Source organism: Bombus bifarius, unplaced genomic scaffold, assembly GCF_011952205.1.
Source record: "Bombus bifarius isolate JDL3187 unplaced genomic scaffold, Bbif_JDL3187 scf7180000007970, whole genome shotgun sequence".
Lineage (NCBI taxonomy): Eukaryota > Metazoa > Arthropoda > Insecta > Hymenoptera > Apidae > Bombus > Bombus bifarius.
In genome coordinates, this window is record NW_022884356.1 from 6,649,729 (window position 1) to 6,662,327 (window position 12,599).

The 12,599-nt window shown below is 31.2% G+C and overlaps 2 protein-coding genes across 2 annotated transcripts; both read left to right on the plus strand.

The window, feature by feature from the left end:
* Nucleotides 1-1,368: 1,368 nt before the first annotated feature.
* On the plus strand, nt 1,369-6,287 carry LOC117212683. Its single transcript, XM_033457643.1, has 6 exons — nt 1,369-1,525; nt 1,621-1,736; nt 2,555-2,658; nt 4,127-4,131; nt 4,454-4,572; nt 5,901-6,287. The coding sequence occupies exons 2-6, from the start codon at nt 1,656-1,658 to the stop codon at nt 6,042-6,044; spliced, it is 453 nt and encodes a 150-aa protein (XP_033313534.1). The 5' UTR covers nt 1,369-1,525; nt 1,621-1,655; the 3' UTR covers nt 6,045-6,287.
* A 2,247-nt stretch (nt 6,288-8,534) lies between these two features.
* On the plus strand, nt 8,535-10,948 carry LOC117212338 (omega-conotoxin-like protein 1). The gene is made up of 3 exons (XM_033457092.1): nt 8,535-8,684; nt 10,038-10,149; nt 10,624-10,948. The coding sequence occupies exons 2-3, from the start codon at nt 10,039-10,041 to the stop codon at nt 10,756-10,758; spliced, it is 246 nt and encodes an 81-aa protein (XP_033312983.1). The 5' UTR covers nt 8,535-8,684; nt 10,038; the 3' UTR covers nt 10,759-10,948.
* Nucleotides 10,949-12,599: the final 1,651 nt, after the last annotated feature.

Here is a 12,599-nt window from a genome sequence, read left to right on the forward strand (position 1 = left end):
TTCATAAGGATTTCTTGTTTATGCAATTTGCTAAATTAAGAAGAAAATTAGTAATTATTAAATTCTTTATCAAAGCGGTTATTATTTGATCGTATGAAACTTTATTATTTTCGATTCATAGAATCTGCAGTTTATCGATGATTCAGACAATGCGACGAGAAATTTTTATAAAAAGGGGAAAAAGAAAATAAACGGAATCTTTTTCGAGGCATTGTCAAAATGAAAAAAGGAAGATCTGGAAATGTGAGTACAAAAATTTGTCGAGCACATAGAACTCTTACATAAAGTTTCAATATTGTCCTGGTTAACAACAAACAGAATAATGAATACACAACGTCGTGCAAAATTCAATCATACAAATTAACTGCTTGCATCAATTTCGTTTACCTTGTAACCCAGTCGAATCGCTCGATTCGATCGAACAACTGGTGAAAACGCCAAGTGTTTGTTATACTTTCAAATTATGCTATTTCCTGAAAATGTTGGTGACCAGCGATCGACGTATTAATGACGTTCTGGAAACACGACATAAAAGTTTCATTTTGGGAATAACGATCGTATCGCAATTCTGGAAGTTAGTAACAACTCGACGATTAATTTAAAACAATAACGATTACTATACTTTGATTATTCTATGTACTTTTAAGTTATCTAAATGACATGAATTCTTCTTTTACGTAAAAGGAAACGTACGAGTATCATACACATGTATATGTAACTTTAAAAATGGAACACTTTGATAAAGATACCTTAGAAGTTTGAGATTCGATTTTTAAATAAATTTATTGAATGTGAATAATCGGAAAATGTTATTTCACTAATAGAAAACGCGTTTGTGTTACATTCGTGTTTGTGTAACTCTTCTATTTCTATACACGTGAACAAAATTTCTGACAAGACATATCTTTTACGAAAAAAAGTAATATTTTAATATTATAGGTATATTGTGATTACAATAACTTTGCAAAAAAATGTAAATTTCTATTTCTTATTATAATTTATTATACTATCTCGTTATCTATTATTGCAGTGTGATAATATCTATTGTTACTAATGTCAATTGAACTTTAATTATAGATTTACAAGCATATCTAATTATAAGTTTATTAATTTGGAAATAAACACTTACAAGATAAAAATTATGAACAGAGATTACAATCGAATTTCTTGGAAGAAAATGATAAATTGGCAGCAAAACAACGATCTTTAGAAAAATAATTATTTTATCAAGATAAGAAACGACAGGGGGTTTGTTCTTCTCTCTCGTGGATTTCTGCGAAACAGGAAGGCTTGCGCAATATGTTTGTCCAATACGGTGTTTACCTTGCAGTCGGTGAATCTCGATAAAATGCAGTGGTATCCGTGACGATCACAAATAGAGTTTGATGATTCGTCAAGGTGTCCCGTCCAAATAGAAAAAATATTATCTACAGATTTGTCGGATCATATAAATATCAAAGTTATAACAAATATGCTCAGACGTTACAAGCTACATGAAAGAGACTGAAAGCTGAATCTAAGAAAGGTAAGTTTTAAGTTTGTATATCAAATATACTAAATTTGTTTCAAACAAACAAATACAATCTTTATAATTACGCTTCATTGTATGATATTTTGCAGTTTCTATATTTGTGGAATCATATCGAGTGATTAAAATGAGAGTACTGTTCGTAATTCTCTTCATTTGCTTACTGGCCATTTCAGCCATTACTGGTTGCAGACCAGCAGGTGCACTAGTAAGTAAATTTGCTAACGATGAAAATTAAACTTAAGAGTATCAATTTTGTTATTATATTAAACTAAGTAAAACTGTTTCAGTTGTTTGAATCCGCCAATTAGGGCTAGGCTTAATTTGAATCTGTTATTTCATTCGAATAGAAATATCTTTTCAAATTTCAGTTAGAATTGAGATTCTCTTAATTATTCTTTGTAACGAACAACACTTGTTAGATAGCATAATGTTTTTTACAATTTAGTGTATCGCTGATACTGGATCATTTAATTTTCATTAATCAGCTCTTATTAGTCAAGTTACTTCCAATTGCTTGAATTCAAGTAGCTTGGAATTACACTACCCTTTTCCTTCTATTTATTTATTTCAATATCGATTACAGTGATTATTCGTGCAAATAGTAATATACATGTACTTGTTACTTTACCTGACTTGAGATATTATTTTTACTTTATAGAACTATTGACAAAATGTGTTCCTATTATTAGTAATTAATAGGGAACAAATTTTCTCGCAAGTTAAAAAAAAATGGAACCCCGAAAGGGTAAAATTTAATTTATAAGGGTAATTTTAATTTATACAACTTGATTCGTACAAATAAAAGCTTAAATTCAAGTCTTTCGAATTCAAATAATTTGACTAATCTGAATAACGATTGATTCTATGCGAATAATTTTCCAATCCAATAGCTATACGTAATGTAGCCAGATATTTCTTTAGAGACCAACGAAACTTATGCGTCGTCTGGGAATTTTTCGAAATTTTTGTCACGCGTCAATTGGCTCGTTCGTATGGCTAATCATCGGGTATAATTTGTCGTAGTGCTCTGATGACAAAGATTGCTGTCAACCGTTGATATGCAACCCATGGGCTCGCCGATGTACCAAGAAAATGGGTCCGCCTTCACCACTAGAATTGAAAAATTAGCTACAAGATCAAGCCGCGCACGTGTTCTGGCCCGGCAATGAATCAACTTTCGATTGATATCAATGTTATTTCGTTTGTCTACGAATCTAGTTAGATACTCGTCATATTTAGAATCTTAAAATTGAATTTATTTTCCTCTATATTAATATATGTATGCATATGCATAATAAATATAAGATACATTTGTGCTAAATTTATTGTTCCTTAATTTTCCTTATCTAAGGTCCTATATCTTTCTCTGTTTATTAAACAGATAAATTTATGTACGGTATAATTTGTAAATAAATTACGGAACTGCTCTGACTAAATTAATATTATTAGTAAAATTTGATGATAAATGTATACAGTGGTTACAAAAAGTATTTACACACCATTGTATTTATAGTACTATTTACTACATACTAATTAATAATGAATTGAAATATACGTAATACAAAAAATAACATTCGCAAATGATAAAACGAAAGAATCTATTATATCTACACTGTATGTATTAAGATTCGCAAGAAATTATTGAACTTCTTATAACAATACGACAATAACATTCGACGATAACATGAATGGCTCTGTGATTTCAACCTCGATCGACTATGTCGACCGTATAAATACACGAAACTACCGATTACACGACAGTTTGAAGCGTACTTCGACGCTGGAAGCACGCAGATAGAAGTTAGTATATTTCTTTATTCTCTAAAATTATTTGTGATCTAAAACATCAAATTATTATTATTTCACTGGAATTATCTACTTTGAATAAAAATCTCAAAATATGGAAATATTTTCTAATTTGCTGTTTCCGTTCACACATACTGTAAATTTCACTGTAATTAAATTTTAAAAGAATACATAACTTGAATTAATATCTACAACAAATATAATAAAATAAATATTTTATAACTTTTCTTTCAAACATATTTCGTTCATGTTAAGTTCAACTTTTACGTTGAATTTCACCTGAATTCTACACAAATCATTCTTTAATTTTATATAGCACCTTAGTATCAAATTGTATTAAATACACGCACATATATATTACATCCATATTAATTCGCTTATGAAAAACTATAGTGGAAAATATATAAAGTTATATTCCAGCCTTAATCTATAAAATTATACTCGTTTTCTAGAAAGCTCCTCAATTAGTATTATTCATATAAATATGTGCCATAACTAGCATTCATACTGTCAATGTTAATCGCATTTTTAGTCCAAAATATTGATAAATTGTATTTTTAACGAAACAGAAAATTCCAGGACCCGATAATCTAAAAGAAAATGATTTAAACAAATGTTTCATACTGGAAGGAATTAAAAATTTACATTATATCTATTTTGTCGCTTTGAATCGTATCGAATCTCTGTTCTGTGAAACATAATTATTAAATTTTTGAGGAATAATCGCAGAACCTGCTCAACCATACGTAATAGAAGTAATGTTTCAATTTCACTGCACATTTTGTATAGCGCAAGTATAACAGCAAAAACGAATGTAATGGTGAATTTTTATGAGCTATGCGCAATCGGACGGAATTCAACGTGAAATATGAGAAAAGTTTGCAGTTATGTTCACAACGCTTCTGTTATGTTTTTCCTATTAGATCTCTGTATAGAAATATATATAATTAGCACGAAACGTTTATAAATAAGGAGAATAATCATGAATAATAGACAATTTGTTTATTAAGCCTAATTAAAATATTTATTCAATTTCTTGTACGTATCATATTTTCCTAATTTCTATGCTTACAGTAATCTTTAATTATATCAAGTTCTTTTCAATAATTATTGCAGCTTCGATAGCTATTGAAATGCGATTTCTGCTGCCCATGTTGATGTTTATGGCAGTTTGTACTGCAGTGCTATCGACTCAATCGAAAGAAACCGGCACTTGCAGCCCTTGGAATGGAAAGGTACGTGCAACAGGCATAAAACTTATAAAGTACAAAAAGAAGTACTTTTCTTTATAGAATATATTAATTTCAAGGTATTTCATTTATACCTATAAATTATTTTCCTTTGTATTTCCTAAATTATCCTAGAAATTATAGACATTTCTGTTGTTTAAATCAGAGGAATCACGTAATTTTATAACAGATTCAATACTAATAAAAAAAAAGTTACTTATGTGTTGAAAAACTGAAAAAATTTGTAAAATGAAATATACATAATATCGGATATCGATATTGAAGATTATATTTTCTTTTTTTATACGGTACAATATTTTTGCTTGTAGTATCTTGAAAAGTGTATGTGCATGACGTTATTCTTTACATATCACAGTGACACATTTTATTTTTGTCACATTTAGATCGTCGCTGACGCTTACTTAAAGACAACTTATAGTATTACAACCTAACATCACTTACATGACATATAAGAATATAACAAATGTAAAATACCTTGAACTTTATTCTACAAACTATTAAAAAAGAGTCATATACGACTTTTTCTCTGCAGCTAGTAATTTTTAAGTATACCTAATGCAGTGTGTACGGTTTATCGTTTAATCTTAAACGATTCTGTAGATACAACTTCGCCACAGTGTCGCTAATATGAAATAACAAAATATATAATAATATATCTCTCGTGCATATTGATGATACACTTCTACAATGATATCTTCCACTTGTTCGAAGATAATAGTCAAGATTTTTTATTATCTAAGATTTTAACCCACATTTATTTTGTTTACAGGTGCTAATAAAGCATTTACATTGTATGTAATTTTGTGATAACAACACACTAAGCGTTATTTTACGACAATGTTTAAATAATCTCGTAGAAAATATGACAGTAACCTAAAGACAAGGTTGATGCCTTATAATTAGTTTCATACTAAGAAAAGTAGTTTTTCTTTGTCATCTTCTTTTTTCATTTTTGGTATTAGTAGACTTCTTTTAATAATTATGTATACAATAATATTTAACACGAGCAAAAAACGTGTAACTATCCAATTGGCAATGTTAAAATTCTGTTATGAGTATGAAATATGCACATATACAAGTAAATGTTATATTCATATATATATGAAAAATTATATAACTTTTATCGAAAATTTGTACTATGCAACTTCGCAATTCGAGTTTGTATAAAGCTTGAATTTCAATAGATTTATTATACAATGAATATCGATATATTAAACATATAAAATATCAAGTACAGTTTAGTTACCGTAGCTCTAAGTCTTAACATCATTTTTAACATTGAATATTCTATTATTTTGTATTTCTGATTTTAGTGTACAGTGTATGAAGATTGTTGTCGCCATCTTCTTTGTCTTACATATGCAGCTAAATGTGTGCTAAATTCAGTGCATATTCCAGGACAAGACAAAAGACCTATTGGAAATGGACCATTTCCTCCTGGTTATCCAAGCGATTGAGTACTATGTAAAATTATTTACGTTTTCGCTTTTCCATTTAAACTCTTTATTTATCCATAACAAAAACGACCCTTCTGGATTTTTATCTTTTTCTAGGAAAATAAAAAAGATACTTTAACATGTTTCATTTTTGTTTAATAAATTTTGATGCTTTTTAACAAATCGTATAAATATGTATCCTCGTTCGAATTGAACGTTCCTTATTATATAAAAAGAAAACAAGCAATAAAATACTTAAAAATATCAACACATATTTCGTCGTCTTCGTTGTTACTATAATAGCTGAATCATATGGAACCATGTGAATCAACGGCTAAAAAGAAATAAGTGACTGATAAAAATATCTGCTGATAGCAACGCAAAAGTAATATTAAGATAAGAAATACTTCTCACACAAATTTTTTTTTGTAAAACGTTTCAATTTTCATTTGTCCTATGTGAAGGTTCATTGTGATATCAGTTTCATCATATCACGAGTCTTATTTCTGACTGTTAGCATACGTTGTTATTTAAATAAACGAAAAATTATCACTGCTCGTTTATATTACATATAACATAGCAACATAATTTGAAACTTCATCCATTCCTGCGGATGTTGCGTGGAAAATGTCAAAGTTTTCAAATGACCTAATCTTTTGACAGTTTAATGGTAGTATCATCGTAACGATAAGTAAACGAAATTGTATAACAAACAAACAACGAGATGCGTTAAAAAATTTTTAATTTTGAAATTGCAAAGTTGTGACGTTGTATGGTGATGTTTTTCAAAAGCAGATTTACCAAGGAGGGAAAGAAAGCTACGGTTGCGGCGCGCCGGTTCGTTGTACGTGAAATTCAGTGACGTTAAAAGAAACAAAAAAAAAAAAAAAAAAAAAAGAGAGAGCGAAAGAAAGGAAAAGAGAAATAATCGACGTTTTCACTTGGCTACCGTCTACGGATAAAAGGACAATATTACCGGATGATTCGGTTTTCTTTCCTGTTGTTTCCTATTAAGCGAATTAAAGAACAAGAGGGCTTTGTCGGGAGATCAATGGAATGTATAAAGCCTGCAATATGCAGTCGATGGAATATCGGCGCAGAAAGCAAAAAGTGCTCGACCATTTCATAGCGACGAATGGAAAAAGAATGTTCGCAGTGACTGCCTCTTTTCAATTGTTATACAGTTTAGAGTATAATCGGAGTGAATTATAATTGTAGGGAAAATAGTACGGCAGGTTTTGACTTCCTCGAATTTGCCGAGATACAAACTAAATAACAGGTCCAGAACAATCTTCAGTTACTATAAGTTAATAGGTGGCCTTTTCCTTCTTTATTTTCTATTTTCTTTTCCTTTTCTTTTTTTTTTTTTTTTTTTTTGTTAACGCAGAAAGGAAAAGAAGGATTTGTACATACGACAGAACGATTGAACTCGAAGATAGAGATCGAAAGTAATGTTTCATTGTTTACGCTCATGCGGTATATTGTGAAATTGAAAAATGAAATCTGTTAGCAACAAAGACAACGGATTTCCCTATTTTATCTTCCTTGTTATTTTTATTCGCGTTTAGCCAGCAATTTATATTCTCCAAACGTTATCTGTTCAATTAATTCTTTTTCTCTTCCCTTTCTTCTTTCTTTTTTTTTTTTGGAGAGGAATAATTGTAAAGCATTGCTTTATGCGCTCTTAATACTTTACTGATGTAAGGTCCTATGAATGTTTTATAGATAACCAGAAAAAAAGAGATAAAAATATACTTGTTGCACGTATACACGTTGTGTACATTCAACTTTCAAGGACGAACTGTATCACGTATTTTCCATTTCCGACAGACTCCTTAGTTTTCCCATCGTATCTGTTTTGGAAAGTATGACGAAATATGTTGAAAGACAGTTATATTATAGTTATATACGTGTAATCTACATAACAATTATAACTGAAAGATAAAAATTTGCTCATTATTAATTATAATTTTGCATTATACTTATCTTCTATTATCTTCTAAATACGTAATTGTAGTTAGTCACTTAAAACATATAAATTAACACGGATTAAAACATGTAAATATTAATATAATTTAATACTTATAATTTTAATTTAACCAATTTAAATTTAATATCTATAATTAAATTAATTAATAATGATGTGACAAACCTACTCGATTAATCTCTCAGTAATGAGTTTTAACACAATTTTCCAACCATGTTGTTTTAATATAATATATATAACAGTTCTAAATGACATAATTGCATTTCACAAAATTCTACAATAAAAATTCCAAATTTCCTCCAATAAATAGGTCAGAAAGAGGAAAGAAAGTAAGACGTGGAAAATTCATTCAGTAGCTAAGCTAATCGTTGGAACGAAAACTCATCAGTGTAATAAAAAGCGAAACAACTGCACAAACATTTCTTAAAACTGAATCACGTGTACTTGCAAGAAATATAACATTTCTCGCTATTACCCAGCACTCTTCCAGCTACGCACACGTGCCGCATACTGTATGTGTAATACACGACTTAAACAGCGGCTAGAGTGACGCGATGTTGCGGTATAAAAGCGTAGTATATTTCAAGTTGAGAAATCAGTTAAGGTCGAACTCTTGAGACGTTAGCTGTGAAGAAAGAGCCGTGAAATCGCTCCTACAGATCAAGTCACTTCTGGTGAGTAGAATTGCGCAGTTTCTTCGTGAAGCACAAATTACTTCTGAATAGCTGGCAACAACTTGTTTTTAAGCTGATCATCGTGAAAAAGTGTTTGAAAATAATATAATTACAGTTACAGATTTTACGTATAAACCGTTTTTCAGTGATTGGTTCGATTCGATTGTGAATTTGAATTTCGGTAAATAATTTTAGATGGTGAAACATTTGAATATATGATTTGGAGTGAATAAATATCAAGAGAATATAGAAAATCGTAAGAAGTGTACGAAGTGTAAATATGAGTGTATCGTAAACGTCAAACTTTCTCAAATTTCTCGAGCTCTTCAAAGAGACGAAAACGTTCGACAGCATGTTTTCCAAGTGACTTCTTCTCGATGCGTTAACTTGGTCGTGCATTGAACTTTGAACGCCTGTTGTCACGTATTGTTGTTATTTTAGTACGTTATTCATCTCGTCATTGTACACGCAACTATCGAGATAGTTATCTTTTTCCAAATCAAACGCTATGATTATAAACGTTTTATTAACGATCTGGAAAAATAAAAATAAAATTGGCAAATTAGGAAAGAAGACAATTTTAAACTGACTATAGTGCTGCTATCGATTAAATTAAAAATATTATTCTTTTAACGAAAAAAAATTCCAGACATGTCGATAACAGAATTGTGTATTCGCATAATTTCCATAAAAAGTGACGTAATAAAAAAACTTGAGCAGATAAAGATAATATATTCGTAACTCGTCAGTAAGTTATTTTGCAGAGGAAGGCCAAAACAATGTGTTTATTATTTCATGTCCATTATAAAGCACGAAAGAATTCTGTCACACTAAATACGTGACAACCACTTGGCGAAGTAGATTGATGCCGTACACGGTTGGCCGTGGCCATATACTTTAGTCACTCTGATCGCTATTCAAGAACGAGTCAGGTCAGTAGTTAATGACTCATTCACGGACACCTGTGTACATCCTTCCTGCGCAGAACTCATACATATGCCCGGTCGCTTGCGTAATGAGCTAGAATGTTATGAATCTGAGTCCGACCTTCGCAGGAGAGCGTCTTTCACAGATCTATTCAGACGAGATATAATTGAGTTAAGAAGTATCTTTCTCTTGATATATTCCGGTTCGTTTTGAATTTCTTCTAAAGATAAATGCCCCGAATTTGACAAAAAAAGCAAGTGTTCGTTAAAAAATGTTCGTTACAAACGAAAATAAAAAGCAAAATGATAGTTCGATGGGAAACAATAAAATTCCTAGTGCTATACGAGATTAAAAAATTGAACAACAAGAAATGAATTGCATTGCAAGATGGGAAGAGAAAGTGATACAATTTTTTCTCATTTACAGTATGAAAATACATCGCAAAATGTCCAAGTTTATGCTATTCGTTTGCGTCGTTTTGCTGGCTACAACCGTCATTACGGCCGTCCCCAGCTCCTGCGGTAGACACGGTGACCCCGTAAGTAAAAAGTTATTTTGTTATTTCTCTGAATGTCCACCAACAAAATGATGTAACGTTGGTTCGTTGTCAACACGTTCAGTAGCGTGAAAAAAATTTCGAAATTTAAAACGATATTAGAAATTTATATTCGAATATTTAATTGTCCTGATTCTCGACATACTCTGCCTGCCATTTTCCTTCAACAGTAGATAAAACAATATCTCTGTGTTTCATTGAATGAAACTATCACTTTGTAAACGTGTTGATCATCAGAAACGTTCGACGTCAGCTTGACACACAGGTCATAAAGAGGACCAGACATAAAAATAATAACAGGGTTACGCGAAGCAGTTCCGCTAATTAGAGTCTCGTGGACGATGAGAGCCTAAAATAGAATTTTAAAGCAGCCGTAATAATATGCAGCCAGAGCTGCACAATGTCATTTATACCAGCTGATAAATTCGCTAACGCGAATTTATTTCTTCATTTCAGTGCGTTTCCAACAGAGACTGTTGCACTAACACAAAGTGTCACATATACGCTAACAGATGTCAAGTACAGATCACGGAAGAAGACCTGATGGCTGCACGTGAAAAGATCCTTGGCCGGAAAGGGAAGGATTATTAAGTAATTAGCCATTTCAACGTTGAGCATATATCAATCAAAGTCTCCCATTGAATCAAATCAACGTTCAAAACCGATTAATACCTTTGCCTCGAAGTTAATGTTTACCTAGAAACAAACAACAGCGCATGATTCATGCAACAGATGTAAATATGTGAAACAAATAAATGAAATAAATCGTACATACAAGCAAGTCTAAAACTACATTCACGTATTTTCTAACGACTATCGTAATTATATTGTTGAAATTTGTTTACAGTTATCTATTGCAAACGTATACTTAATACAAAATTAGCGTACATCATGAACAATGATTTTATACTTAGAATCAGTGCTAAAGATTGTCTTATTAAATAATATAGCTTATTAGTATAATTAACAATTGACTGTTCAAATAATAATGTATACAAAATGTATGTTTGCAATGACTATCTTGTAATTTCTATATACATTTTCAGATTGGTTTCAAATGTGATTAATATAATCATGACAGTCGTGTTTCATTACAATATTAATAAAAGTTCGAAATAATTTTATATAGCAAATGTAATATATTGAAAGTTTTTTATGTTAAGTGTCCAACTATTTCCACGAGCCACTGTATTTGAATTAATCTCCGAATTGACTTTACTTTTGTCAAGGTTCGCCTTAGAAAAATTAGCATTTATCTTTTAATTTCGACGTCCACATTCGATCGAATGTGTGACGATAGAGCGTTACGTGTAAAAACGAACGAGCTGTGGAACACAGCGTAGATGGAATTTCCATTCGTCGAAGAGGTCACGATTATTAGGCTGACGATTATTATTATCAGCTAATACGAGATTATTGTGCTTCGTTTCTGACGCAGGAAAGTTGCACGCAAGATAATATCCGCGTAACTTGTGGCAGCGGCAGAAATGCGATTGTTATGAAATAAAATTCCGCTAATTTTATACGAAACCGTTCGAACAGCGTGTGGTTACTAGGAAGATAAACATTTTAGAAAATTATATGCGATCAAGCATGTAATTGCACGGTGCCCGCTGGAAAATTAAGCGGCACGGCGTTCGATTGCGCTACATGCTGTATCGCTTTATCGCGCGTATCGCATCGCGTTTCGAACTTACTATCGCCTTTAAATTCGCTATCTTCGACGACATTACCATTGTTCGTCCGAAACGTATAGTAAGCTAGGATTATTTGAGTCACCTAAGCTTCAATATCTTAAAACTTTATTTTCAGCTTTATACAGAGTAATCGAACTTGTTGTGTATTATGAGACACCGTTAGTTTTAGGATAACGACGGCAAGATGAGAAAATATCGTACAAGTACTTTAAACTCGGCAAAAAGTATTTCTTGAAAAATAATTAGAGTTATTCGAGTCAGTAACGAAGTATCGTACGATGAATAATAAAATAAAGAATAAAATTTCTCCTAAAAATAACTTCCTGCTTTTTGGATGAATAGGCGTTGAGTAGAAAATGATAGTAATCGAGCTGTCAATGTAAACCATATATTTCATCGTTTAGCAAGTTGTTTTCGAATACAGATCGTTAAAAAAATTCTTCTAACAGGATTTAACAAATTACAAGGTAGATTAAATTGCTTAACTTGACCCAAATATCCTATTGATTTAAATAATCCTATCTTAGCCGAGATATGCCTTGTCCTGCTGATAAAGGCACTTTGCCTCTGATCGGAAATGTGAATAGATTGAAAAAAAGAATCTAGCAAATAAAACTGACGCGAAAGGAACAGGTGCGCGTTACAGGAAAAGGGTGTAGTTTAATCGCCTCGACTTATCATTCGATAAAACGACAACTGAATCAGCCATATGTGACTTAATCGAAATCGCTCATG